Raw genomic sequence first — 26,383 nt, 5'->3', positions numbered from 1 at the left:
CTTGCAAATTGTGGTTTTTAAATAACCACAATGGATAAAAATTGTACTTTTATGCACTTCTATATTTATATGCCATAGTTTCAGTCCCTAATGGACTCCATTATGATAACGTTCAGTTACAGAGTGATGATCCAACTTTCCATTAGACCTAAACGCATTTGATTACAACAAATGATATTAGAGAAAACAAAAGTACAAACATTACTTTATTATTCAGAATATGAAAGTTAACACTGAAGCATATTTGCTGACAACACACTTTCCACACAATGAACTCAATGGCATGAGATACAATGAAAAGGCCATGATGTGAAAAATCAAGTTTGCACTTCAGTTAAAAAAATGAAAACCTCAAACCCCACTTTTCTAAAGATACCTTCAATTTAGCAGAAATATTCTGAAAGATGAATTAAATCTATGCTTTGGGAAACAATAGGTTGGTCTACAGCACATTTGAACTACAGTACACATACAAAAGACAAAAAAGCATAAAACGGGGAGGAAGAAGCATTGTCAGTCTCCCTAGGGAATCGCTCATTCTTTGCCGCAGCTCCCAGGATCCTCCACGGCTGAGGCCTCGTCCGTCTGGCTGGAAGCAGTCGAGTCCCGTGGCCCCGCAGCCTTCAGTGCTGGGGTGCTCTGGCCTTTCTGGGGCGCCTCCACCTCCTTCTTCACTTCTCTCCCACTGCCCAGCAGCTTCTGGCTCTCCACAAAGTACTGATTGGGGTGACTGAGTGAAAACCCACAATCGTCAAGCTGCCAAGAGAGAAGTCTAAATGTAACGAATGAAAGACTCAGCTGAAAATGTTACAGGAAAGGACAGTAAGGTTTGAAAGCTTTGGTTGGCTACAGACAGAAACGGCAAGCTTTTCTTTCGTGTGTTTGTACAATCTGAAACATCTGAAGCACACAAATATGTAGTCCCTAACAGATTGTAGAAGACCTTGCTTCATTGAAGAAATAATTGTTTTACTTGATACTCTACCAAGAGCACAACCAACATGTGGAAACTACTAAAACAGAAGCAGTGAGTCAGTTTCAATAAATGCTTCAGCTGACTTTGCCTTTGGAAATGATTTAAAAGATGAGCGGGGAACTTATTTAGCGATTCTGACTGCCGTGCCGAGTATCGGGGATCTGTCATCTTTCTGACCTTGTGGGGACTAGAAACCTTTTGAAGTCTTACTGGATGCCAATTCATAAACGCAGAAAAACAATTCACAGAAAAAAATGGCACAGCTTTTTATTGTTTTTGACTCTTCTTGAATGTCCCCCAGCTGTTCATTGTCTTTATCCTTTATTGGTTGGTTGTGCCTTTACTCATCTACAGATCACAGACACTGGCAGCTCTGCTCAGGTGATCCACGCAGAGCCCTCCAGTACAGAGCACCATTTCCGAATGGATGTACTGTCGTTTACCACTCCAACATCGGACATGGAATTTCAGCTTGATGAAAGGCCCCACAAGCTAACTAACATACTTGCTATGCCACCCCAGGTAGCAGTTTCCATCCAAAACATTAATACATGGAATAATACATTAATAACAGGAGCTGAACAGCCTAAATGAGTATAACTATAACTAAAGAAGACAGTTCAATTTAGTACATGTTTCACACAAGCTGTAGATCTGAACTAAGCATAAAGGTTAGCGCATTTACTGCACCCATTGATGCACATGCTATTACACACAAACGCTATTATCCTTCATGCAGGACAGAAAGAACTAATACACCAAAATATACTAAAAGTAAATGTATTTCAAATCATTTATAGCTCATAAGAATAATTTACTGACAATTAAACATTTCTGAAGTGTGAGTATTGCTAAATGCATTTTAGCCTTGCATAGAAAAAGTCTACAGAAGCTATTTGATCTAAAGCAATTTGCTTCTAAAGATAATTGATTTAAAAATAAACCCAAAGTCAATTAAAAAGGAGTTACATTTCCATTTTAACACTTTCATTTCCCAGAAGCGATACTTCTGTAACAAATCGCTTAAGTGCACAGTTCCTAAAGGTATAGAAATACAAAACACTGACAATGACTTAAATGCCATCTCCTAAGAAAAACATTTCTATTTTACATCACGGGAAAAAAAGGTCTGTTGATGTAACTATCAGTATGAGCGAAGCATAGAAAAGCTCTTCTTTGTCAAGTTTATGAATAAAATGGATGGCAATAATATTCCAAAACGAAGAGAATGAAGAAAATTCAGTTTTACAAAATGCTCAGTTTGCCCTCCAACCTCTGCACACCCTTTTGCTTTCCAAGTCCAAGCTAGTGCATTTTCAATACTTACGCACTGCTTCATCGCTATTCAGATTGTTTGATTTATTACCCTTGTGTAAATATTTCATCAGTGAAGTATTACATTGTGACCTTTAATAAATGCTGCAGAGGAAGGGGAAACGGTGCCTGTCTGTCTGCTTTAATTCACAGGTCTGGAACCAGGATTCATGAGGCCCAGGAGTGAAGAAGCTTTAAAGTAATGACTGCCAAAAGCCACAATATTCACAAGGGACACTAAACAGATAGGTGTTTTTTTTATTTTTTAATGTGACGTGCTTGACTAAATGCCATAAAAATAACAGATAAATTCATTTAATAAAGTATATCATTGTTAATATGAAAGAGAAAAACCACAGGTAGGAGTGGGTGTGACAGTCATGATGTCTTATTTATTGCATTTAAATCTTCAGACTACATTGTTCTTGGCCATTTTGTCGCCATTCATGACCTCTACAATGTTAATCCCTGCTTCCCTGGTAATGATGTTCATGAAAAGCCTTTCTTTGCAGTCAGGAAACTAGACTGAAAGCTTTTCCTTGAAAGCAGTCATTTGAATTGCAAATGACATTTTGACAGTCCTGGTAACAATAAAAATATTTTCTGAACAAATGTGACAACCACAAAAAGATACTAATAATAAAATAACGAATGCAGAAGTGGCGATCTAGTAACATTTGAGGTCATTTAGCTAATCTTAAGGACATACAAATTGGCAGCACAGCTCTTCTGGAAATAAAAACAAGCTTCAAAAACAACGTCTACTCATGATTTAAGGTGGATAACACAGGACTCTTATCTCATCCAGCAGAGACGGGCACAATTGTCACCACTCATTGGACACTTGCCCACACAATAGATTTCACTTAAGCTGAACACAGCATAAACCCAGATGCTGCTTGAGGACTCTGACATGTTCTGTCTGCCTTTCCCTGCTGATATAGTTTCAGAATTTAGACAAACTGAGGCAACTGCTCGTTCCTAACAGGTGCAGTGTACAGTCTGTTAGCTGCCCTTCCAAAGATGTGAAAACTTCACCACAAAGACTTTCCTTGCTGACCTTCACACAGTCAAACTAGAGTCTCTAATTTCCTTTTCCCAGGACAATTCCACTGCTCCTGCTGAACATCCCCCTCAGCAGCAGGTAGAGCTGATGGTGCAGGCGCTCGGATTACAAACACAAGCCCTGCAGAGTAACAGCAAACAAACAGACCTGACGTGTTCAGGTGCTTTGATTTACATATGATTGGTAAGAAAAAAAAAAGGTTCGGACACTCTCTGTAATATTCCAAATTTTTACACATTCCATTAAATCAAAATTAGGTTATTCCTGTAACCACAGTTCCAAGAAATAGACACATTACTACGCACAGAAGAAATATGGTTGCAATGTTTTATTTCTGGGAACCTGGGATATGAGAGCATTTTAGTGTTCCCTTTCAAATAGCATGTATATTGTATGGGTTTGTGTACCAAAGCCATCGAAAACATCCTGAGCAGCACATCTTAAGGTCTGTATTCTGTGATCTGGACAGCTGTGGCTTCATCTCCCAGGGACTCAGACAGGAGAGTAGGTCTCCAAGTTTCAGATGAGCACTGAGGCACCACTCCTGATCCTGGAGCTGAGGCCAGGCCACCGGGGCCACCACACTGAGGTTAATCAATTCTGAAGAGGTCTGAGGGAGCACCCATGCAGCAGGGCCCGTCACTGACCAGCGAGTGAGAGCTGAGGGTCACGCAGCAGCTTAGTAAGAATAGCCCCCATGTTAAAATCGTCCTAGCAGATCGCTGCATCTGAGTACCTTTCAGATACTGAGCTTGGGGATCAACGTACCCCCAAAACCATTCAGAAAACTTTAGCTGCATCACTTGCCTAAGTAGTCTGGAACTGAGAGCAAGAGATGTGATACACTGTAGCCTCATTAGTCCCAAACTCCTACTGCTACAGAAAGAAAACTTTGTGGAAGAACACTCTAAGTGACAGCAATAATATAGATGGACTCACAACCTGGGCCCCAGTGGGGCTACAAGCAGTGGGGAAGGAGATTAAGATACTGCCTTCGGAAGGTCTAAACCTAAAGCGAACACATAACAGCTCAGCCAACGCCACATGATTAATGGCAACAGTAACGGTACTGAGCAACAAAGAAGCAAGAAAGCAAGTGACGTCAACATAAGGTAAACAGAAACTCAGCGTCTCGAGCAGACGTCTTCAGCTTGTGGGTGAAGGGGCTAATGGCAGGGACCCCTGCCTTGCACAGGGAGGTTTCTTCAAGTGCTGTTGATAGGTCTTCAGCATGTGGGTAGAGGAGAGCTACTGTACAAGCAGCAGTGAAGTTCTGCAGATGAAAGAGACACTAACTGGGGGAGGTTTATCTGGGTCATGGCTTAACTATGACAGTTAAGGGAAAAGCAGTGAAGGCTTTGGGACAGTAACATTGCTTAACATGAAACAATAAATACACTGTTGTTTGCATTACTAATATCTTGAATGTATGGTACACTGCATTCATTGATTTCTTAGTGTTGTTTCACACTGAATATCATCTGTGTGAAAATATTTTGCTAAAGCACTTGTCAGAGAACAGGCTGGGCTACATTTAGTTTTTCACCTCTTGCCTCATTGTTCTTCGGCCCTGCTCACTGAGTTTCTCCTTGTATGAAAGTATAGTTTCTCCTTGCATAACTCCCTTTACTGATCCTTCTTTAAGTTGTGCAGTATATTTGCATTAACTGACATTGAAAGTTTATCTTGTGCAAATTTAAGAGACGTTAAGGTCTTCCGTTTTTGCTCTGTGCAATGACTGAAGAAAAAAGGGATTAGCAATTTGTAAACTTTCAGTTCCTTCATGTTTTTGACGGAGCTGAGCTAGCAGACTGTGATCAGGATTCTGCCAAGACAAACACAACTGTTCAGTGCTGCCAGGTGCCTTTCTTCTCCTCATGTGGGTGGGTACAAGGGTTGTCTCTGAGCCAAGATGTAAAAACCATTGACAATTCCAAATTGCACTGGACTATTAAAAATGGGGTGATGCGGTAAATACAAATTATGACAAAACACAGAGGAATGCAACTGCATGGTCTACAAAAAGACGGAGAAATGCAATACTAACCATCTAAAGAAACATTAACAACCAAATTAACAACATTAGCAACACATTTAACAACCCTTTTTTGTATCAGGCACAATGAACTTTAATGAACAGACGCGACGTAGGTCAATTCAATAAACCTTTAACAATGGGGGAGGGGGGTCTACTTTGACTGGCAAAAGCGAGTTCCATGTGTGAGCACTGTTGGAAGCAATACAATATGGACGTCTCTGACACACGCTTTGCAGCAGGTTGTGTCATATTATGAGATTCTGCCCATTGTACTTGTAGAGCCTGGACACCGATGTGCCTGTTCACTGGTCTCTAAGCCCAAGATTCCACAAGGCACACCCACCCATCCCACACATTAAATGGGGCTCAATTCTAGCAAGCAGGCCATCGACAACATGTTTCCTCCTCATTAAACAAGAAAGCTTTAGAAGAGCAGCTTGAGGACGGGCGTTGTCCTGCTGGAATTCAGGATGTCAGGATGAGCTTGTGGGAAGGGCACCAAGTGAGGTCCCAGCACTTGAGCAAAGTACAGGCAGACATTCCTACAAGGGGAGTTCTACAGCATTTAGATACTGCTTGCCCAGATCAATAGACTCAGACCTCAGCATTGACTGCTCTGTTATACATTACAATTCACATGTTGTTCTGCATGTGCACTCGCTGATCTACACCTTAGCTTCATTAAACACTAGAGAGAACTAGAGTGACCAACATACTGATGGTGGAAATTGGTAGTTTTCTTGATAAGCAGCATTTTCTATTTTTTGTCAAGTTGTCCATTCAACAGTTTAAATCACCTCATTACCTGTGCTTAATCAACTCTCTAATACATTGATTATGAAGCGTTAATTCAAGTGTATAACAGTCACGAATGATTGATTAGTCAACATCATGCCAAAAACATATAATCAATGTCTTTAGAACTTATTTTTCTAAAGAGACACATGCATAGAGCGATAGGTTTCTTTTAATGCTCAAAATAATATAGAGGCCAACCAGATAAACAGTTTTTAGTGTAGCTAACAAAGTGCAGGTTCTGCACTGTGGAGTTATCTAGGCCTGTACTCTCCCAATTACCCTGAATTAATGAGAGATGACAGCATATTTAAGTGTATGTGCTACATTCCAGTAATTAGAATAGGGCTTAAAGGAAGCTGATATCTTGGTAGTGTTCAGATGCCTTTTATCAATATCCAACAGCTCAAAACAGTTGTAATCCTATATCGGTTATACTTTCTCCTTACTGCCATGAGGGTTTCTACATAATTTTAATGAATCTATGACCTTTCACCTGCTTAAACAGTCAGTGCAGACTTGGCTGTGACAAAAACCAGCTTCAGGTTAAAATTGCATATCAATCCATGACACACTGCAATTCCAAATACACACAATTACCCAACAAGATGATAACAATTCAAAATCATTATCTTTTTTTGTGATGGTAGTTCTAATTAAAATGAAATCCTGATTACAATGAAATCCCAATTGTTTTACAATCAGTGTTTTAAGTTCAGCACATAATTGAAATTTGCCGTTAATCAGAGGAAATACAAACCTGCTAATTTAATTCAGATCATATTAGATCCCTATTTGGAAGCTGAATTTAGTTTTAAAAAAGAAAGTTGTCTTCACAGGTTAAGTATATTAATCATAAACGGATAATTCATATTATTATATGCTTACATACATATACTTAATACAACATTTTAATATTTCATTTTTCTTTGCAGTTTTGGCTGACATTTAAATATGTTCACACATAGAATTGATCGGTCTGAGGATTCAAGTTTTGATAAAAAAGTGTTACTTCTAACAAAGTGCATACATCATTTGGAATTCAACATAATGGAACAAGTGGGTCATTTGCAGGGCATACTCTACATATATATACGGCTACTTTACCACTAGTAAAAGTAAAGGTAATATATATTTACAGCACTCTAAAGTAAGTAAAGGTGTGTAATTGTAATGAGAACATTTTGAAATTCATCTCCATGAGTCACAGAACAGCAGGGCTGCCTGCAGGGAGCAGCTTTGGCTAAATGGTCACCTACTGCTGCCCCAGCTCTCTAACAGCTAGATTACTGTACTAGCTTGTGAGCTAATGAGCTGTCTTATCATTGTAACCACACAATAGTCTCCTGAACAACAGGGTTTTATCAGACCACAACTAGCTTGTTTAGGCAGGATTCAGACATGTACAGAGTTACCCATGATGCTGCCCAAGGAAGAGCAACACACTGCTATTGGCTGTTTTCTGTCTGCATCATGCTACAGAGGTGCTGCTTATTATTTTGTGCTCGCTGAGGCAGTGTGTTTTCACTATGAAAATGAATTGGCAAGCGACAAAGGGACACAGTATCTGTTTCCCGATGGTTCAGCTGCAAAGAAAACCCTGCATTTTTTCTGTATAACTAGCAGAGCTCTCAGGGGTCCCAAACCCTAATGTGTGACATTTTCTACTGAAAATTGCGATTGAATAGTATTTGTACTGTAGGTTTCTTTTGTTCATGTACAAAAAACACATTGGTTAGTTCTCTACAACCTCCACAATTATGAAAGACTAAGTTCATTACTTTATTTTTAAATCAAGAATCAAGACTTGATGCAAATACCTGAGATTTTCAGACCGAGGCATGAGACCATGTGATTTGGTCACGTTGTGTGAGACTTGAGAGCTATGTGATTGCATACTGTACCATCGTGGCTGCAGGCTGGCGAGATCTTTCAGTGTACTAACTACTATGAAACAGTATTTCAGTATGGAGTCCTGTGCACACGTCAGTTTGTTTGGCCAGGCAGCTTGCCGTGGGAAACCCTGGAGTAGTGTCAATTCATTGCATAGACTGTCTCATCTCTCATTACAATAAATACCTGAAAGGTTTATCTTTCAGCCCAGTCCCTTAAACGGCTTTCCTGTTTCAGTACTTCAGAGCAGTGAGTAAAAGGTATCTGTCACCCACCAGACACCACATATCTTAGTACTAGATATTGCTGGTAAAAGTGCAAAAGCCCTTCATCCTCATTCTGTCACCCCAGCTCTTTCGCAGCTGGGGGACAGAAAATGCATGTCAGTACTAACTGGGACTGACACCTTTTGTTTGTGCCATTTCTTCTTCACAGAAGTACTTCACTGTCCCATAGTCATCTGGATAGAACTCCAATTGAAATCATACAGATAAAAGGGAACACCACTTACTGTGTAATGAATGCACAAAATCTGCTTCCTTTTCTGGCCGTTTTTCAATCGTTTTGAGCCTTAGTGTAGACGTCACTATTTTACAATCCCATCGAATATCAATGGCTCACAATTCTTCATCAGTAACAGTACACAGTTGAGCTCACTGTTTTGTACATACACTGAGAAATAATTGCTGAAACACTGGGAGGACACCTCTCTTTTTTAATAAAACGGGCAAAGATTAATAACCTTGGGTGCCTAAAATTGCTGATACCAAAGGTCTGTGCTAAAAGGCATCAGATCAAATGAATTAAAAATTCACAGAGTAAATTCATCTAAAGTGCTGTGATAAACCCATAAAAGCTAACGAGGTATGACATCTAATGATGGATGTGATTACAGTGCTGAGCCTCTGGAGTTTTCATGCACGAGTTCTGGGCCCTTCCGAAAGCTGACAGAGGCACCCTGATTATTGCCTGGTACAAATTAAACATGCCCTTACCCCGTGTGTCAGCTCGAAGTACTTCTGACAGGCCAGCTGATAGTGCATCCCCTTGACTAAATCCAGGACCTGGAAGATAAAGAGGGAAAGAAAAATGCACTTAGTAGAAAAAAGAGCAATTTACTTGAACATTACTTCCCCTCGCTGTCATTACCGCAGAAATAAAGTGACATTGACTACACATCTTGGCAAGCATTTAAGCACTTTTCTGTGTTATATTTCTATGACCGATGTAGTGCTCAAAAGCCTTTAAAGCTGCAGAGCTAGCCCTAGTTTTAGTTGTTGATCCCTGCGCTAATTTCTGAATGACTTTCACAGTTCACTGTTAAAGGACCACAGTGTCTCAAAGCACTAAGCTACGTTAACTTGTCTTAAACTTTGTATCAGTAGTGTAGCTCTATTCACTTTGGAAGTAAAATAATATATACACTGGAGTATGTGGTGTATTGGTAATACCTGCTTCATAAGCCTCTTCTGTGTTACATTTCAGAATATGTAAAATCACCAGCATGTATCGCTACTTATAAATACGACAAAGTAAAGCATTAAAAAATAATTTTATTTATAACAGTTGCAGTACCTATATACTGTATATTATGGTACATGAAACCTCAGAAGAAATATTAAACATTTTGCTTAGCTGAGCAAAAATGCAAATACTAAAAAAAAAATACTACTTTGCAATTACTGCGTCAAACAGGTGTAAGGAATTATTTTCCTCTTAATTCCGTCAGTAAAATTAATCTCAACTTCATTCCATGTCCTTTAAAACTTTGTCTGATAAGAAATTCCATTACTGTTCGTCCACCTCAGTCAAACAACTGCTGTACGTATCAGCACAACAACACTTCCTGTTCCCCACAGCAGACCCGCACAGTGCTGTCTGTGTCCAGAGACGAGCGCCTGCGACCCTGTTGCACTTCACACAAGCAGCCAGGGGACACTGTCAGTTACCACCGACAGGTCACTTCAGGTCAAAAACATCCAATGAGGAGCTAGAGCATCCACTTAGTCAACGCCCACACAGACTCACCGGCCAATCAGCACCAGCAATCGAATAACCTTAAATACGGAAACTGGCTCTGCTGGTCAGAAACGGGACTCCCATGTCTTCCACACCTGAATCTACTCAAGCAACGCAACACAAAGACAGCCCGCACAGATCATAACAGAATTCACCTGTAGGGCAGAGAAGCTGGGGGTCAGAGCGCAGGGTCAGCCATTGTACGGCGCCCCTGGAGCAGCTGGGGGTTAAGGGCCTTGCTCAGGGGCCCAACAGAGTAGGATTCCTCTAAAGCTAAAGTAGTGTAAAAAGTTCAGGTAATTTTTAATAAAGAATATATGAGCATTAAAAAACTCAGACCTCTGGCTTGTTTTATATCCAGTAACTACTCTAAATATGTCCAGAGGTATTAGTTTCAAGAACAGTTTTACATGTTGCATTGACAAACAACATTGCATTGCGGGTGTCTGGAACAAGCTCAATCCATGCTGCTCAAGCGCCTTCCCACACCCCTCTCCATGTCCAGCATGAGCTTGTCCAGAGTGATGAGCAGCACCCTTGCATCTGTATACTTCTTTTCACCCTAAAGGATCCCAAAGCACGTCTTCAGATTTCTGTCACAATATTTGTCAGCACTAAATTTTTATTAGTTCAGGTGCTGCGTCAGCATGCGTAGGCTGCAAAGGAACAAGTAAAGGTTTATTCCTGCCGAAAAGAAAAGAAAGGAAACACAACGTTTTGGCTGTGGAGCCTTCTTCAGATGTGAAATTCTTATTGTCTTTGCAGCTGTAAGGGTATACTTTTCTGTTTTGGACAGGAGTACTTGCTACACACACATTTAATAGATTATAAATGTACTGTCTATGGAAAAATAGGACTGTTTCCCTTTTTCTTGCACAACTAATAATATATGCAATTAAGGCACTTGACTATTAGTATTAGACTATATGAACAGTTTTTGTGATGATAAAAGTTTGCAAAAACATAATTAGATAATTATTAGATAACCAACTGTCTTGGTTGCAGTATTTAAACATGTTTGATGTTAAGAGCTGCCTGTTATTTACATAATGTCACACTATCATATTTTGTTAGGAGCAGGTGCATTAACAGAAGGTATGTCTTTAAGATTAATGTAAGGGTAGCTAATCTGAGCTGGGGCTCGCAGATATGCGATCAATTGAAACATGGACTCTGGGGAAGGCGGGCTTTTTATGCCAAGTTACAGCTCATTAGACAACATAAAATCCCCTTGCATGTTTCACTGAAGTTTCAGTAACCCGAAACTCCTACAGCACACCTTAAAGCTGTAGCTAACGCCCACAGGAGCAGTAACAATCCCATGGAAAGAAACACTGGCAACTGTCCACATTTTCTTAGTCATAAACGACACATTTTTCTCATTTTTTATAAAAGATGTATAGAGACTACAAATGTTATTCCCTGCTATTTATATTTTTATTTATCATTTTTGTGAACAATACACCTTACAAAAACAGTAGTCCAAAGTTATTTACCTTTTGTTCTTTCGATGTATGCACATTACCCCAGGTAAACAAATGAAACCCTAGGTAAACAGTCTTCATATTTTCTTCATGTTTCAGCTTCATTTAAGTTTTGTCACTTGCTTCCTATTACAATTGCTTCACAAGGAAATAGCTATGAGCCTACACTTCCAAAATTGTGCCAACACTACCAATATCGCCCATGCAGAAACCCCGCAGACAGCCTGGTGACTCACGTCACACTGCAGCACATGACTGCTTTGCCCCAACTTTTAATTGTCAAGTTTGATGCTAATGACTTAGAAATAGAACTACTTCTCTCCCTGTGATCAAAATCGGTCTCACAGAGCTCAGTGCATGAGATGATATTTAACGTACAGTAAAAGATAAATAGTAAATTTTACAAAAGGTTCTCTATGGTTAGTTGACCTCTGACTTGTAAATTAGAATTGTTTACACAGAAAGCCACTGTTTTGTGCTATACATTGGTAAACTTTGTCCCAGATTTTCAAGAATACTTAAAAAAATAAGCACAGTAAACCAAGAGTGACAAGTTCTCGTTTGGGAAATACATCTAAAGACTACAATTTCAGGATGTTCTTTTGAGCTAAAATGATAACTGAGGGGTTGGGTTAATTGGTACAGATTTTGTACGAATGAGTGGAAGCATAGTTTACGAAATTAACAAAATGAAATTAAAATGCATTTTTAGCTATTGATTGTGTTTCTGTGTGCTGGAGTGCTGAATACCAACCAAAACCTCTTCTGTGTTTACAGCATGGTACAGGACTGGTATTGACAGGTGTACAAATGCATTGTACTCCAGTCTTTAAGGCTGCTTTTAACACTGTTTCACTTTCGTTCTGTTGATTGAATTCTCCACCTCCCTGGTAGTTGGTATTAAATGACTGCATTAAAGATCAAGGTCTGCAGCAGCTGTGTGCAACTCTTACCAGTGTGCAGCTATGTCTGCGTCACGTGCAGGTGAAAGAAATGAGATGGAGAAACTGTCAGGACACACAAAAGGGCAGCTTACCTATTGCGATACACTTTCCACTGTATTTGAATCGAATATTTAGTTTTTTATCCATCTTCTCCAGGTGAAAATAAAGACACCCGACCCAGGTTCTGTTTAATGAGAGCTGCCCGCGGGAATGGGGATGGTGGAGTTTACTGGGAGGGAAATAAACGCTGAAGCAGCAATTTCAGCCACCTTCCTCCACAGGAGACCAAGCACAGCCCCAGCAGAACAGTACGGAAACCAGCCCTGTTCAGGCAGGGTGGACTGAAACTGGGCTTGACATCCGGGACTCATCCGAGTGAAGCTGCTGCACTGTAAAACTCTGGAATGAGTACTTAATTCAGCAAAAATAAAGTCATCATAACCTGAAAGCGTGCCTACAAAACAGGCATGTTCAAGCGAGAGAATCAGATTGTTTCATTGATTAAATACTGATAAACACATAGAGCAATAAATCAAAATTTAAATAAAGAGGCAGCAAGTTGGAGTCACATTCAACAGGAACCTAAAAATGGTAACAAATGTAGTTATTCCCCCTGTCAATATCATCTCTTCAGATACAGCTGAGCGGTTGACGTTAATATTTGCTGCCTCCTGTCATTTTTCAGCTCAGGCGATAATGTTCATGTTTTTGTTGCTGGACGAAGGGGAAAATAGAAAAACCACCACTGGAATGAAAAGACATTATGTTTCACACTTGGGGCTCTGAAAGCACTACTAAAGGAGAACGGGACATGATGGATTTAATTTGAGAAATGGCAGGTTTTTTTTTTGGAGTTGCTTTCTAAAACTACCAGTCCAGTAGCTGTGTAAAAATACCAAAATACTTGGGCCCAGCACTCTTTTTTTATACTGTGGTTTAACTTGCACAAGCAATCCAATTTTATGTACGGTATGTATAAATACTATATGGACACACACAGCATGTATATAATATTAACAGATGGACTTTGTCAGGTAAAAGGAGTGGCCTTAATATAATGCTTCAATGCACAGCAATATTGACAATGCTGTGCAAGATACCTGAATCAGAACTGGGTGCACTGCTATCAGTCACTGAAGGGCCTGTGGCACTAGACAAGACATTTACGTTCAAGCTCTCCATCTAAATTTCAATCAAGGTTTTACAGCGATAAACATATTTTGCTATAAAAAGGCTACATACCATTGAAATCATTTACTATCTACACGCCACCGTTATGGTCTTGTATACACGTTTTCATTACAGCTCATAAAATAATATTCTTCTGTAGGCTGCGCTCTGGACCCGAAGGCAACGTTAAGTTCTAACTATTGATCAGGAATCACATGCGTCTGGTTTTGTGATTAAACCCTAATGGTACCTGTGGAGCTTTATTACCACATTTTACATCATCAAGAATCTCACAGCAACCGCTCTGCATACTGAACAAAATCAATTGATCCTTCAGGCGCTTTTTCATGGGATTCCTGGAAGCCTAGATCAACAGATGAATGAGTTTTATTGACCAAAGGTTTTGGGTTTTCTTGTATTATTCAGTTCGTATTAACACTTCCTCTCAATTCTTTCATTTAAATTGTGATTGTATTTATACTGTATATCTGGCCTTTCTTCTGCTCTTTGACACAAATGTAAGTTTTCTAATAGTATGAATCACTGCTTACATGGGGCTGGTCTTCAAGTCCCAGCTTTTTATATATTGTTCAGTAAAAAAACAACATGTTTTAAAAATGCATCCATGAAGAAGAGGGAATTAAAATCTTAGAACTTCACTTCTAAGTAAAGCCCTAAAACTTCAATTAAACGCTGAGTCATCTGGTTTTTATTATTATAACCAACTATTAACTGATTCATCTGGTTTTCTGTGCTTATTTTCAATTAACACAGTCACCTTTCTATTGTAATTACTGCTTTTTAATCACTGTGCCCCAATTAGGAGGAAAGTGTGCTTCTTAGAAACATTTTACAAATCATTAAAATCCTCAGCGCTTTGCTATTGTGTATCGGATAGCATACGAGGACATGGATATTTAATGCTGAGATAATATTTGTCGGTAGATCTCTTATACAACACATTGCAAAAATCAGCAAAAGGACAGAGACACTCTGGAGGCTAAATGAGGTTACTGGAAGAATGAAACACGAGACAAACAGATTCGGGAATGAGCAACCCGTGTCTTCTGTCAGCCGTGTTCCAGTTACTCATACAGGAGAAACAATCAGCTGTCCAGACATGGACCTAACACACCAACCCTGGTTGATCATTACTGAATCTGTGAATTAATGACCCGAAAGAACGGTAACGCGGCCAGAAAGCAGCCATGAAAAACAGGATTCCATCAGGACTTTTTTAAAAGTCAGGTCATGAACCGTTTTTGCTTTTTGTTGTTGTAAAAACCCAAACTCACTTTCAAGTTTGTGACAATTACATATTACAAATGATAGATTTTCATTGCTACTATTTCAATGCCTACTGAAAAAAATTATAGTTATACTATAGCTCTGCATTGAAACATTGTATTTTGCATTAGTTCTAGATGCTTCAGAACATAAAACATTTTCAACGTTTGGTTCCTAATGTTTATACATCATGAATTACAAAATAATGAAACTCTATTGTTCTGGGAGTACTGTAAAAAGGAGCTTTGCATCTTAGTTTATCCCCAAAAAAGACAATTTCACTCCATAATTGGCTCCCTGTCTTCTCAACAAGCTGCAACATGTCTAAAACACTGCAGCTCAGACTACTAACCCATTGCAGGACTCTACATGGGTTGCCTATAAAGTCACGTATTCAATATAAAATCTTGTTTCTGACTTTCAAGGCTCCATCATACATCTCTGAATCCTCCACATTTACACTCCCTCCCGTGAGGGTCACCTGACTGGAAGGATTGCGGACCTTTGCTCCCGGTACCCCACTGTACCTGCCCTTTACTTCTCTTGTTTTCTTTCCTTTACTTGTTATTGTACTTCTTTGTTTATCCCTATGTGCAGCATTCTTGGGTTTGGAAAAGTGCTTATAAATAAAATCTTATTTGTATTGTTCTTCAGTGCTCATAAATGGACTGTTCTGATATTTTTGCAATAGGACATCACCACCCATGGGCTGGAGATGCGAGCCATTTTCTTACTTCTGTCATTAAACATGTTTTCTGTTCCTAACCTGAATTTATGATCATACCATTTATAATATTAATTTTTCCCATTACGTATAGATTATTCAACTGCATTTGAAGTATTTACTGCATGAGAGATTTTGAACAGTGAATTTTACAGCCCAATTAAAAGGAAACACAATTATATTAACATCCTGAAATTCATAATTCCTTACGAACACTTACAGTTCTTACAACATAGCAATTTAATTAGCAGCATAATTAAGTTTAGATTTCTGAATGAGATCACAGCAATATGCAACACAAGAGAAGAACAACAATACCAAAAACAAGAAAACGCTCTTCACACTGTAAAACTAAGTTGTTGATTCTACCATTATTTTACAAGGCCTCCGTTTTTAAGACAAGCCTTTCAGATGCCAGATGTAGTCTTGGTCTAACTTAACCATAATTCAATAATGTACAACAATACAATACTGTAATTCAATCCTACATCCATATTTTACATGCAATTTCCATTGAGTTTTTAATATTCCCCAAACAAGAACATGCAGTTATAAATTAATTGGTCTCACAGCCCCTGTGTAAAAGGAATCGGGGGCTCGTGCACTTTCAGAAACAATTCCCAGTCTCACACACTGCAGGCCTCCCAGAGCCTTACTGGACAGGTGCCGCAGCCCTGACGCGAGAAGGAGTTCCTCCCTCACAGACAAGGCGCTGTTGTTTGCCACACCAAAAATACCCTCCCCTCTCGTGAACCAGCTACACCGACACCCTTCCCCTTAATGTCTCTTACTTACACACCCAAAGATAAAATAACTCAAAGTCATCGAGAATGGTAAAATCCCTGTTAGAACCATTACTGGGAAGTCTCTTGGTGGTATGAAACTCTGGACAATACCACAGAAATCCAATCACATCTGCAGAGCACAAACACACATCTCGGACTTCAGAACTTTGATGTATTTTGAGTGCATAATGTATTAATCCCAGTGGCATCCAAAACATTTTTGTATGAAATAACATTATTTAAAAATGCATTATTGGGCTTATTGTTTAACAATTAACATGCAGTAAATACATAACAGCATAAGAAATATTGCGAAAGATAGGAGGGCATTCAGAACATCGTGCTGGTTTTACAGTACAGCAGCTAAGTGAATCTAAATCATCATCCAGCTGTTTCCAGAAGGAGCCCAGTGTTCTGGCCCTGGACTGACCCTATCTATACCCTTCATACAACAGGATCAAACCTCTTTTCAAGCTCCTTTCTTCCAGACTGAAGAGATTTAGCTTTGCACTTAACCTGTGAGAACACAAACAATCCCCTGAGACCAGGAATCGTTCTTATAGCTCTGGAGTGACCTCATTCTAAGGCAGTATAACCCTTTTTGTTATTCTGTGATCAAAACAAAACAATATCACAAATAGGGTTTTACTAGTTTTTTGTGGTGCACCCAAGCATTTAATGTATGCATCACTTTTCCTGCTGCTTAACCCTATTTTATTGACAAGGAAACAGAACTGACAAACGTGCAAGTCCATTTCATGAGCAGCTCCCTGTGGCTCAGAGCCACCATCCCCCAATAATACGCACAGTGCATCTCCCTACTTCCTGCGGGATGAGTTGGTCAAAGTTATATTTCAGTTTGGCGGTGGCACTCCTTCTGCTCAATGCTACCCTTATCTTTCTATCATTTGCATTTTCGATCACTCAGTTTGTGTACTAAACCAGAAACCGGAAACTGATTGAGATCACGAAGAACTCAGGGTTTAAAACCGATCCCTGCAGTACGCCACTGCTTCCATCTGCTCAATACGAAAGTACTCCTCCATGCATGCTGCACGATCTTGGCCTTGAGTTTTGAATTGAGTCTGAGGCGGCTGCGAGCTGGGATTATGCTTCCATGCCTCTGAGAAGTAACAGTTTCCAGTTGTTGAAATCCACCACAGCTCATGAAGTACAAGCATTACTTCTAGGGTAGCATGATTTGCTACCCTAGAGCCATATATACAGTCAGACTGACTGAATATTTTATTAAAAGATCTTGTTCCAGGGTGTCATTTGCACTGAATGACTCCCAATCTATCGAGAGATGAACTTTGATTATCATTCTGAAGAAATATCACAGCAGTCTAATAAAATACAGTGTTAACAAAATGATCTTTTCACTGATTTTTCCCACACTTTAATAACGGGAGCATGACATCTCAAGCTTTTGCAAGCCCTGGAAATCAGTGTGGCATTTTTCTACCCTTGCATATACTGTAACCCCTGCAGGTGGGAAAAGAGCTGTCAGTGCTGCTGAAATCTCGGGTGACCAAAGACTTGCCTGGTTTATTCCAGTGGAGGGAATCTTGTACGACTGCAGCTTCTGCTTCAGGAGCTCCGGGTCACTGTGCCGGAATGGGCACCCTGATGATTCACAGAGCAAGAGGAGAGAAGACATGAAGATCTGCAGGAACACACCTGGTCTTTACAGCCACGAATGGCCTGTCCCTGGTTCTCTGATTGCCCTGAGCGGTCTATAGTTGTATGTCCTCAGTCAAAATTGTATCACATCCAAATAAGTCCAAAACAAAGGTGCTGAAGGAATTATTCATTTACTCATAAACGCACGATAAAAACAATTAGGCTGCGTGTATGACCTTTCGCTATCATTTGTTTATCTGGTACGTGGTTTTCGACCCTTTCCAACTGAAGGGTGGCGTACACTTTCATTTGGGGTTTTAGAAGTCAAGCTGTCAGCACTTTCCATGCTGTTTGCCGCTATGGGTGTAAGGCTGCTCTGTGGTGTGAAGCCTGGTTAACCGAGGGGTCATATCCCACTGGCCAGTGGATTCTGCGACACAGACGCTTCTTTGGGGCGTATCCTGAATCTTGTTTCAATCGTGTATAAAATAAAAAGAAAACTTGCACTAGTGCCATACCCCCTCCCACCCTTTCCAAAGGCCAGTTTTCCTGTGTGCCCACTCACCATGGTAGTCCCCCTGGCTCGGAGGGTTCGACAGAATCACCTTCATGCAGCTGTAGGGGGTGTAATCCGTGCGCTTGCCCTCCTTCCCAAACATGTGCCGGATGCTGTAGGCGTACGCCTTGTCAAACTGAAAGGCATGAAAGAGAGAGGGAGAGAACCAAATAAACCGAGTTCTTGTCGTATATCATGTCCTCCACGTCAGGGTGTTGTCTCCAATGAAATATAGAGCTATTAGAGAGTACCTGCTGTAGGAGTGTCACTAAATCGAGACCGCTGTGACCGGATTATGGATATTGTACCGCTGTGATTGAACACGCTATAATCTTATTGCTAACAGTCTTCATCCTCCCTGCTGCAGCATCTCAAAGTGTCTGACAGGAAAATGTACAAATTATTGAAGATGTGTTATAAAGCAGCTGTATTCACCTACAGTACACACCATGCATTTTCTAGACTCTGACAAGCCATAACCACCTCATAAAAAAAACGCCCGTAGAGAAAAAGAGCCCAAACAGGAACTTTGCAGGGTTTTTTTAAATAGGGGAGCATTATTTTGGCTTTCCTATTAGACTGAAAGACAAGAATTCAGAAGTCTTAAAATAACACAGATGACACTACAGAACGGTGAAGCTACAGTAGATGCCCATCTGTGAAAACATTAATCATTATAACAATAAAACGCTTTAAGCACCCTGCAGCACTTTGATACTGAACATCCCCTGGGGACCTGGAAAGCGCAGACGACCATTTGAACCCCTCATCGTGGCTTCCCAAACTGTCAACAACCCCCCAAAATACAGCCCTATTTAAGAAGCCATTAAAAGGTTTAGATTAGCTAGGGGTCACTGCATTCAATCTTCATGGTGAACTCAATTTACTAAACAAATACTCCCTGGTTACAGTTCAGAAGGGGAGAGAGAGACTCCAGGTGACGGTAAAATCAGAACTGTCTAGTGCAGGAGAGGGAGAAATTATTCATCACGATTGTACTCTTCATAATCCATTAAAGGTGCTATAAAACCTGCGAACTCCACAAGGTGACTGGCTGCAAACCTGCAATAAGAAGACTCATAAAAATATTTAACCACTCAGGAATTAATTATATTGAGGTTCTTGGGATTTAAGGAGCAATTTCTAGTTTAAAGATCACAACCTACTATATTAAAAGTGTTTAATTATACTTTCCGCAGTGCGGGCAGCAATTTATTTTGTGCAAATGTCATTCATTATATATTTCATAGTAACTAATGCGAATTGCCAAGACACAATAAGTAGTTCATGTACAAAAAATATACCAAACAAAAATGTATATATAACATACCACATAGGTCCTACGTTAAAAAAAAAACTTCAAAGTTTACAAAGAAAAAGTAACATTTTAATCTAGATCATGTATCCTTTGTTGCAATGCTTAAGAAAATACAGTATTTAAAGTAATACTTTGTGAAAGGAGTGAAGATTAAAATACCACAGCTGAGTAATGAACATTTATAATCCACACGCCTCCTATCAGATGACTAATATTTCCCCAAATACAAGTATGCAGAAAAGAGTCTTACACAGCATTAAAAACTGTGCTCCACCACAGGGTTAAATGTTAAAAAACAAGGACAACATACTGACCAGGCACGGTTACGGTGAATGCACACGGAGAGACACTTGCAGTCCATACCAGCCAGCGAAGACAGACTCATTCTGGGCTCTCCAGACGCCTGCCATGTGCAAGATTGTCTCGTACATTCCTACACACTCCTATTATTACCACACTACTAATTACTGTATTAATGTCAACTGATGTTTGCTTAATGTATGTAAATTGCTTCTGCGGAACTCCGTACTTAAGGTTTCACAGCTTCAAAAAGCAAATTAAAATAGGATTTAACAATAAAATTCACCATACAGTTAAAAGAAAGCTAAGAACCCACGATAGGCATGGAATTGCAAACACACATTTCAATCTCTTTGAAAATAAATGTGTACTTTTAAACCAGATGCAGAATCCTAAGGAAGAAATGTGTGTGAAACCGTTTCCTCCACAGAGAGACGCATAGGCTGCTATTATTTAAATTCTGTTCAAGCTTGTTTGATGTTTTCCAGGCTTTGTTTCTGGTTGACAGCCCTTGCAGTGACAGGGGAATAACATGGACTGTAATAGTTTGGATAACTAGCATAAAAATATGCTTTATGCTCTTCGTGCAGGTATAACGTCTCGTTTTACATTTTTCCAAGCAATTACACGATCATACGCCGGGACCAGGTTGGAAACGATTCAACATAGTTTTTAGTCAGACTTTGCTTACAATTTTCTGTGAAAGCTCAAGGTCAGGAAGAACTATTCTCGGCATGATGCAATGGACAGCAGTGAATGTTCTGGTCTGTGTTCGCCAGGATGCCAAGTGAAATACCATATCAGCCTTTCAATGTCCCAATATTTCACCTGGATTCCTCCATACTGGGCCACTTGCTGCTGCTGCTTTGAAGTCTCTGTACCCCCCTGGTCTACCAGCTTTACAATCAACACCAAGGAACAGAGGTGGACTCTTCAATAAAAAGTCCCTTCACCACTTTAAAAGGCATTTCGTGTTTCAGTCTGAGAAACAGGTGACCTGAGGGCAGACTCGAGGCTGCTGGGCTCCTCCGGATCCACTGAACCCACGGAAGTCCTGGGTTCCAGTGTTGCAGCTGGCGGGCAGGTGAAGCTCTGCGTGAATCCCTGCCCCAGTCTTGTTAACCCTCCATATAAAGAAACGCCCCGAACTTCTATCTCCAACAAGAGGTTCACATGCTGTATGCGTGTCGAGTGGAGGGGTTCTCGGGGGAGGGGCCAAGATCACCCCTGCACGTCTTGTTGTACTGTGTAGTTCTGTCATGCACAGTGCCACACCATATGAAGGGGGAGATCGCACGGTGTCTCACATTGTAAAGAGTATTGACATTGTTGTCCTGAAATGATTGCCCACAAGTTAAATGAATATATTACACAGAACAGAAACCAACATTTCTATTTCATTTATTCATTTAAATCGTATGTCTTTATGAGACATTTAATAAGCTGTGTTACACAAAAATCAATGTTGTTTATACCCAATCGTAAAGGCCCGTTCTTAGACAAGAATTACAAGCACAAGAGCACTGTTTACATTGCTCGGCCTTTTCTCACAATACTGCACTAATTCATTCATTGAAGTCTGCTGTACCACACTTCCGTCTTTCTTCATTCTTTAGTCCACCACACCTAGTTCTATCCTTACAGAGAGATTCTCACCTTATGCTGTTGATCTGGAATATTTCATTCAAACTGTATTACAAGGAAAATGAAATCTTAACTGCTAACTGCATCATAATCAATTTCACATATAATGTGTCCTCTTATCTTATCATCTTAAGTGCTATATTGACATCTCAGCTTGGCTCCACATCTGACTTTTTTCAACGCTTTCCCCTGAAATGCATCATACCTTTTACCATGTCATGTAACACTTTTGTACCTTGGTCACCGAATTTACTTAACTTGTTGGACTTAAATGACAAGATGCATCATAAATATACTAATCATTATGTCTACGTATCTTTTCACCTTTACAAAAAATGTAAAGTTTAGAAAAAAGCTGGGGTCCACATGGGGAGAAGGACAAAAGGCAAGGACTTTGAGTCTCTACAGTAGTTTTACATATATACATGTATAGATGGTCTTTCCAAATAATGACACTAAATCTCCTGCCTCTTGACCAGGCCATTTCAGTTTCGACCTCAACAGTAATTCTAGATAACAGGACACATTTTCTCATGCTTGGATTCTGAGATGAATTCTCTGAAAAAGAGCAGTTCTGTATATTGCAAGATAAAACCTTAGAATAACCACCAGATCCAAACTTTCCTAAATACGTCAATTTATTAGTCCATTATTAATAAATCATATTTTTTTCTTTTGCTTATAAGACAACCTAAAAAAGCCTATTCCATGTTCTGAAGATGTCCTTGTAGATTTTACAGTGAAATGTTCCTGCATCTTCCTCAGAAAGGAACCACACAGCTAATATCCACAGCTATGCTACAAACCTCACCCTTGCTGCTTTCACTATGCTAATGAACAGTTGCTATGGATTTCAGAAAGCAGTGTGCTTCCTGTCACTGCTGAGGTATTAATCATGATCACACAAGAAGACAAATGGACACATTCTCAGGTGCTTGTCTCTGACAATGTGCTGATCTCTTTAAATTGAGCATTCTTATGGATCCTTTCACTTTCATAATATCCACCTTCCCTATTCTGCAGTTTTTGTTTACAAGTTGGCACTTGTATAGTACATGTGGAGTAGTACCAAGACGATGCACCAAGTGTGTGTGACTAGTCTGATCCAAAGAACATTCATCAGCTGAATTGTGCACTTTACAGCAGAGCAGTGTTATTGCTCGACAGAGATTCATTAAAACTGAGCTTGGTTTTAACAAAAACAGTTTCAGCGAATGAAGGAAAGACTGGATTCCACCACATCTATAGAAGGACATCGAAGATGCATATCTGAGCTAAGAGACGGTGCAGGCATAATCTATTGTTAAATCTTCATAATATAAATAAAAGGCCTCTTTTCAGTATTTAGACGACCACTCTGTCAGCTTGGATTGACAATAATAGCAAATGACTTTTTTTGTTTTGTATGAATCCATATGTTGAGGAATCGCCAAAACAAGCATTTAAAAGTGGAATAAAAATATAGTTTGCATAAATAAGAACTGCATCAGACATTTTCTCAAAATATTCCCTGCACTAATTAACTGTATAAATGTTTAGGTGTTTTTAGAAAAAATAATTCCTGTTAAATACCCTTGAAATCCTTAAACCGTTAGTGCTGCTTTAAGATTATAGAGACTTGTCTACAACTTTTTTCTACTTACCCCCAAAAATGTCTGCTTTTTAAAGGATATTACTGATATGTTTTGAGTTTCCAGATGAATAAATCTTATTTCTCTAGAGCTGCTGAAATTCCTAATACAGACTTCTATAGCCCCCAAACTGGTAAAGTTTATAATTATTGTGACAAAAGGATATGGGATCACTTCCTCCCTAGTGTACTGACTGAGCTGCTAAAATTAAGAAAAGTCTAAATGAATCAGCCTCCTCACTGAAGTGAAACTGATTTTTTTCCTCTGTAGTTCTTGACTGGGCAGTTAGTACTAGGATGTGTCTTTACAAGTCTGCTAACGCATTCGGTGTCCCCCTGCAAACAGTCCTGGCTGCTTCTGCAACACAGCGGTGTGACCTACAGGCTTTTATTTACTGAGAGTTAGAGGACTGTCCACTAAATACTGACAGTAATGTATCAACATTTTTTCCAATAGCATCTTTGCATTCGAGAAACAGCTGAACAAGATCCTCAGACTGCTTAGCTTGTAACATCAAAATGAGCTAGATGGGCCACATGGTTTCTTCTCACTGGTAACCTTTCATATGATCTTATAATGTATTGAAGCAACAATATTTTACCCCATAAGGCCTCTGGCATTTCGTAATGGGCAGTAGGCTGCTCAGTGATCGTGGAACACCACCGTAAAACACACCAAGACAAGATGATTAAATCTAAACTCAATTATATCTCATTCTGGTAGTTATCAGATAATGAACAAACCAAATAAAATAAAAAAATTAAATGCACCACTAGTCAAAATTTTAAATACATCACCAATATTTACTTTTTCTTTGGGAATGCTGCTTTCACTTAATTCCGTAATAAACAGTGAAACATAAAACACTGGATTTATTAAAGCCTTAAAAGTACTGTAGGTGCCATGTAGTGACTTCAGTCACACAAGACTTAATTAACGGTTAGCAGACAGTATTGTTAATTGGTAAATATACTATTTTGGTCCAAATTATCTCCGTAATGAGATTCCCGCAAGGGTGGAACAACAGATGAGAACAGATGAGCATTGCTGAGGAGATTAAGACAATTTCACCAAGCTGATCAATACATTAAAGCTGTAAAGATGTGCAGGATGAAATTAATAAAATGGTAATATATTCCTAATGTCATTCATTTCAACTTGAAATGTTAAGTTATGGTGAAAGCCATTTGCCATTTGACTACTGTCAGAAAACGTTCATTGTTTTTTTGATCGGGTTTCACCCTGATCAAATCTCTGCACGGAGATACACTGGTCACGTCCTCAGACAGCACGTCGTGAGCCCGCCCCGACAGATTCATGCGGGACAACGCACGCCCTCGTGCTATTCGGATACCTCCAGCTTCCCTGTGACAGTTACATCACGGATAGCTTCTTCGCCATGTTTGAGCACCACCCATCCTCCGGGGGTACATGTGAGCCAGGGCTCAGAGACCTGAACTTGCTCCGCAAGAAGACTGCAGCACAACCCCACACCTGGACAAACACCCACACGCCGGGGAACAGGTACAGCCCGTGCGGCCACTGTTTCCAGCAGCAGTCAGACACGATACCCGTCTGAGACCTTCCAATAGATCCCCCCACCCCCGATCAGCCCTGTTGATGATGAATGTCAACCAGCATAATGAATTCACACAACAATGTCAGTGCACCAGCAAAAACAAGTTTGTCGTTTTTCCCCAAACACTTTGTGGATTTGTTGTCATTGTACGAAAGAGTTCCTTTGGGTGCTCAGAACACTGTGTGTGTGTGTGTGTGTGTGTGTGTGTGTGTGTGTGTGTGGTACTGTACACATGCCGCAGCTGAAGAGCAGTGAAAGCGGATGAACCACAGTTGCTCTTCCACCCGGGAGAGGGGAATTGTGGGCCGCGGCTGTGGCTCTCCAGTGGCAGTGTTCTAATTAAGAAGGCAGCTGGTGCGGAATAACTAGGCAAATTAAAACCGCCGCGCCAACACTCTCGCAGGGCAACAGCCACCAGGCGCCTCCTGCCTTATTTGACATTGGATCGGCAGCACATTTTTAACAGAAACGCACTTTCCCTGCTCGTTCTCCAGAGGGTAAAAGAAATGTTTTTTTTCCCCTCCGAGTCGTTGCAAGGGCATCGCACAGCATCTCCTTTGTCTCTTGGACGTATACTGTATTCAGGCCTTTGTCTCTTGGAAGTATACTGTATTCAGGCCTTTGCTTGCTATGGGGAGGTTGTCCTTCTTGTTCTTTAAAATGGGATTCATTTCCACGAGCACCAGGTCAGAAACGCACTGAAGACTGGGCTGTGCAACAAGAAAAGCAAATGTGTTAAAGAAAGATTTTAAGCACAGTCGGGTCTGGACATTCGCAGGGGTTCAGCGCAGATAACCATCGTGAATCACCAGATTCGCATACAACCTATGTACCCCTGTACCACCACATAATGTACTACAGCATATAGCGTGTGTGGTTAAGGGGAGAGAGACTAAAGAGATTGAAAAGAAGGCTGGGTTCGCTCGAGACAACAGCCTTTGTTAGCTTCCTTTAGTACTCTAGGTTTCAGCTCTATTCAACACTGTTAAATGCCCGTCGCAGAGTACTTGTGTTGTAAAGAAGGGCCCTGTGATTTTAATTTTGCAAGAACTCGCTGCAAATGGACAAGTTGACAGATGCTGCAAATCTGGCGAATCTTTTGTTCTACGTTCATAACTTATTTGAGGGGACAGTATGTGAGTTGTTTTGCCCCTTCCCACCCGCACCACAGGGGAAGATATAATATCTATAATAATATATAATATACAATATATAAAATATAATTGACATTTTCACA

The 26,383-nt window shown here is 40.0% G+C and overlaps 1 protein-coding gene across 2 annotated transcripts in view; it reads right to left on the bottom strand.

Annotated features, from left to right (window-relative positions):
• Positions 1-188: 188 nt before the first annotated feature.
• Positions 189-26,383, bottom strand: part of prim2 (DNA primase subunit 2) — a 105,986-nt gene continuing 79,791 nt past the window's right edge. For both annotated transcript variants that reach the window (XM_006638865.3, XM_015363276.2), the window contains 4 exons: positions 18,684-18,810; positions 18,039-18,121; positions 9,078-9,146; positions 189-756 (listed from right to left, as the gene is read on the bottom strand). In XM_006638865.3, coding sequence (XP_006638928.2) covers positions 535-756; positions 9,078-9,146; positions 18,039-18,121; positions 18,684-18,810 — 501 coding nt within the window. In that variant the 3' untranslated portion in view covers positions 189-534. The remainder of the gene's footprint in view (positions 757-9,077; positions 9,147-18,038; positions 18,122-18,683; positions 18,811-26,383) is intronic.

Source organism: Lepisosteus oculatus, chromosome 17 (genome assembly GCF_040954835.1).
Source record: "Lepisosteus oculatus isolate fLepOcu1 chromosome 17, fLepOcu1.hap2, whole genome shotgun sequence".
Taxonomy (NCBI): Eukaryota; Metazoa; Chordata; class Actinopteri; order Semionotiformes; family Lepisosteidae; genus Lepisosteus; species Lepisosteus oculatus.
This window is presented reverse-complemented; position numbering and strand designations above follow the sequence as displayed.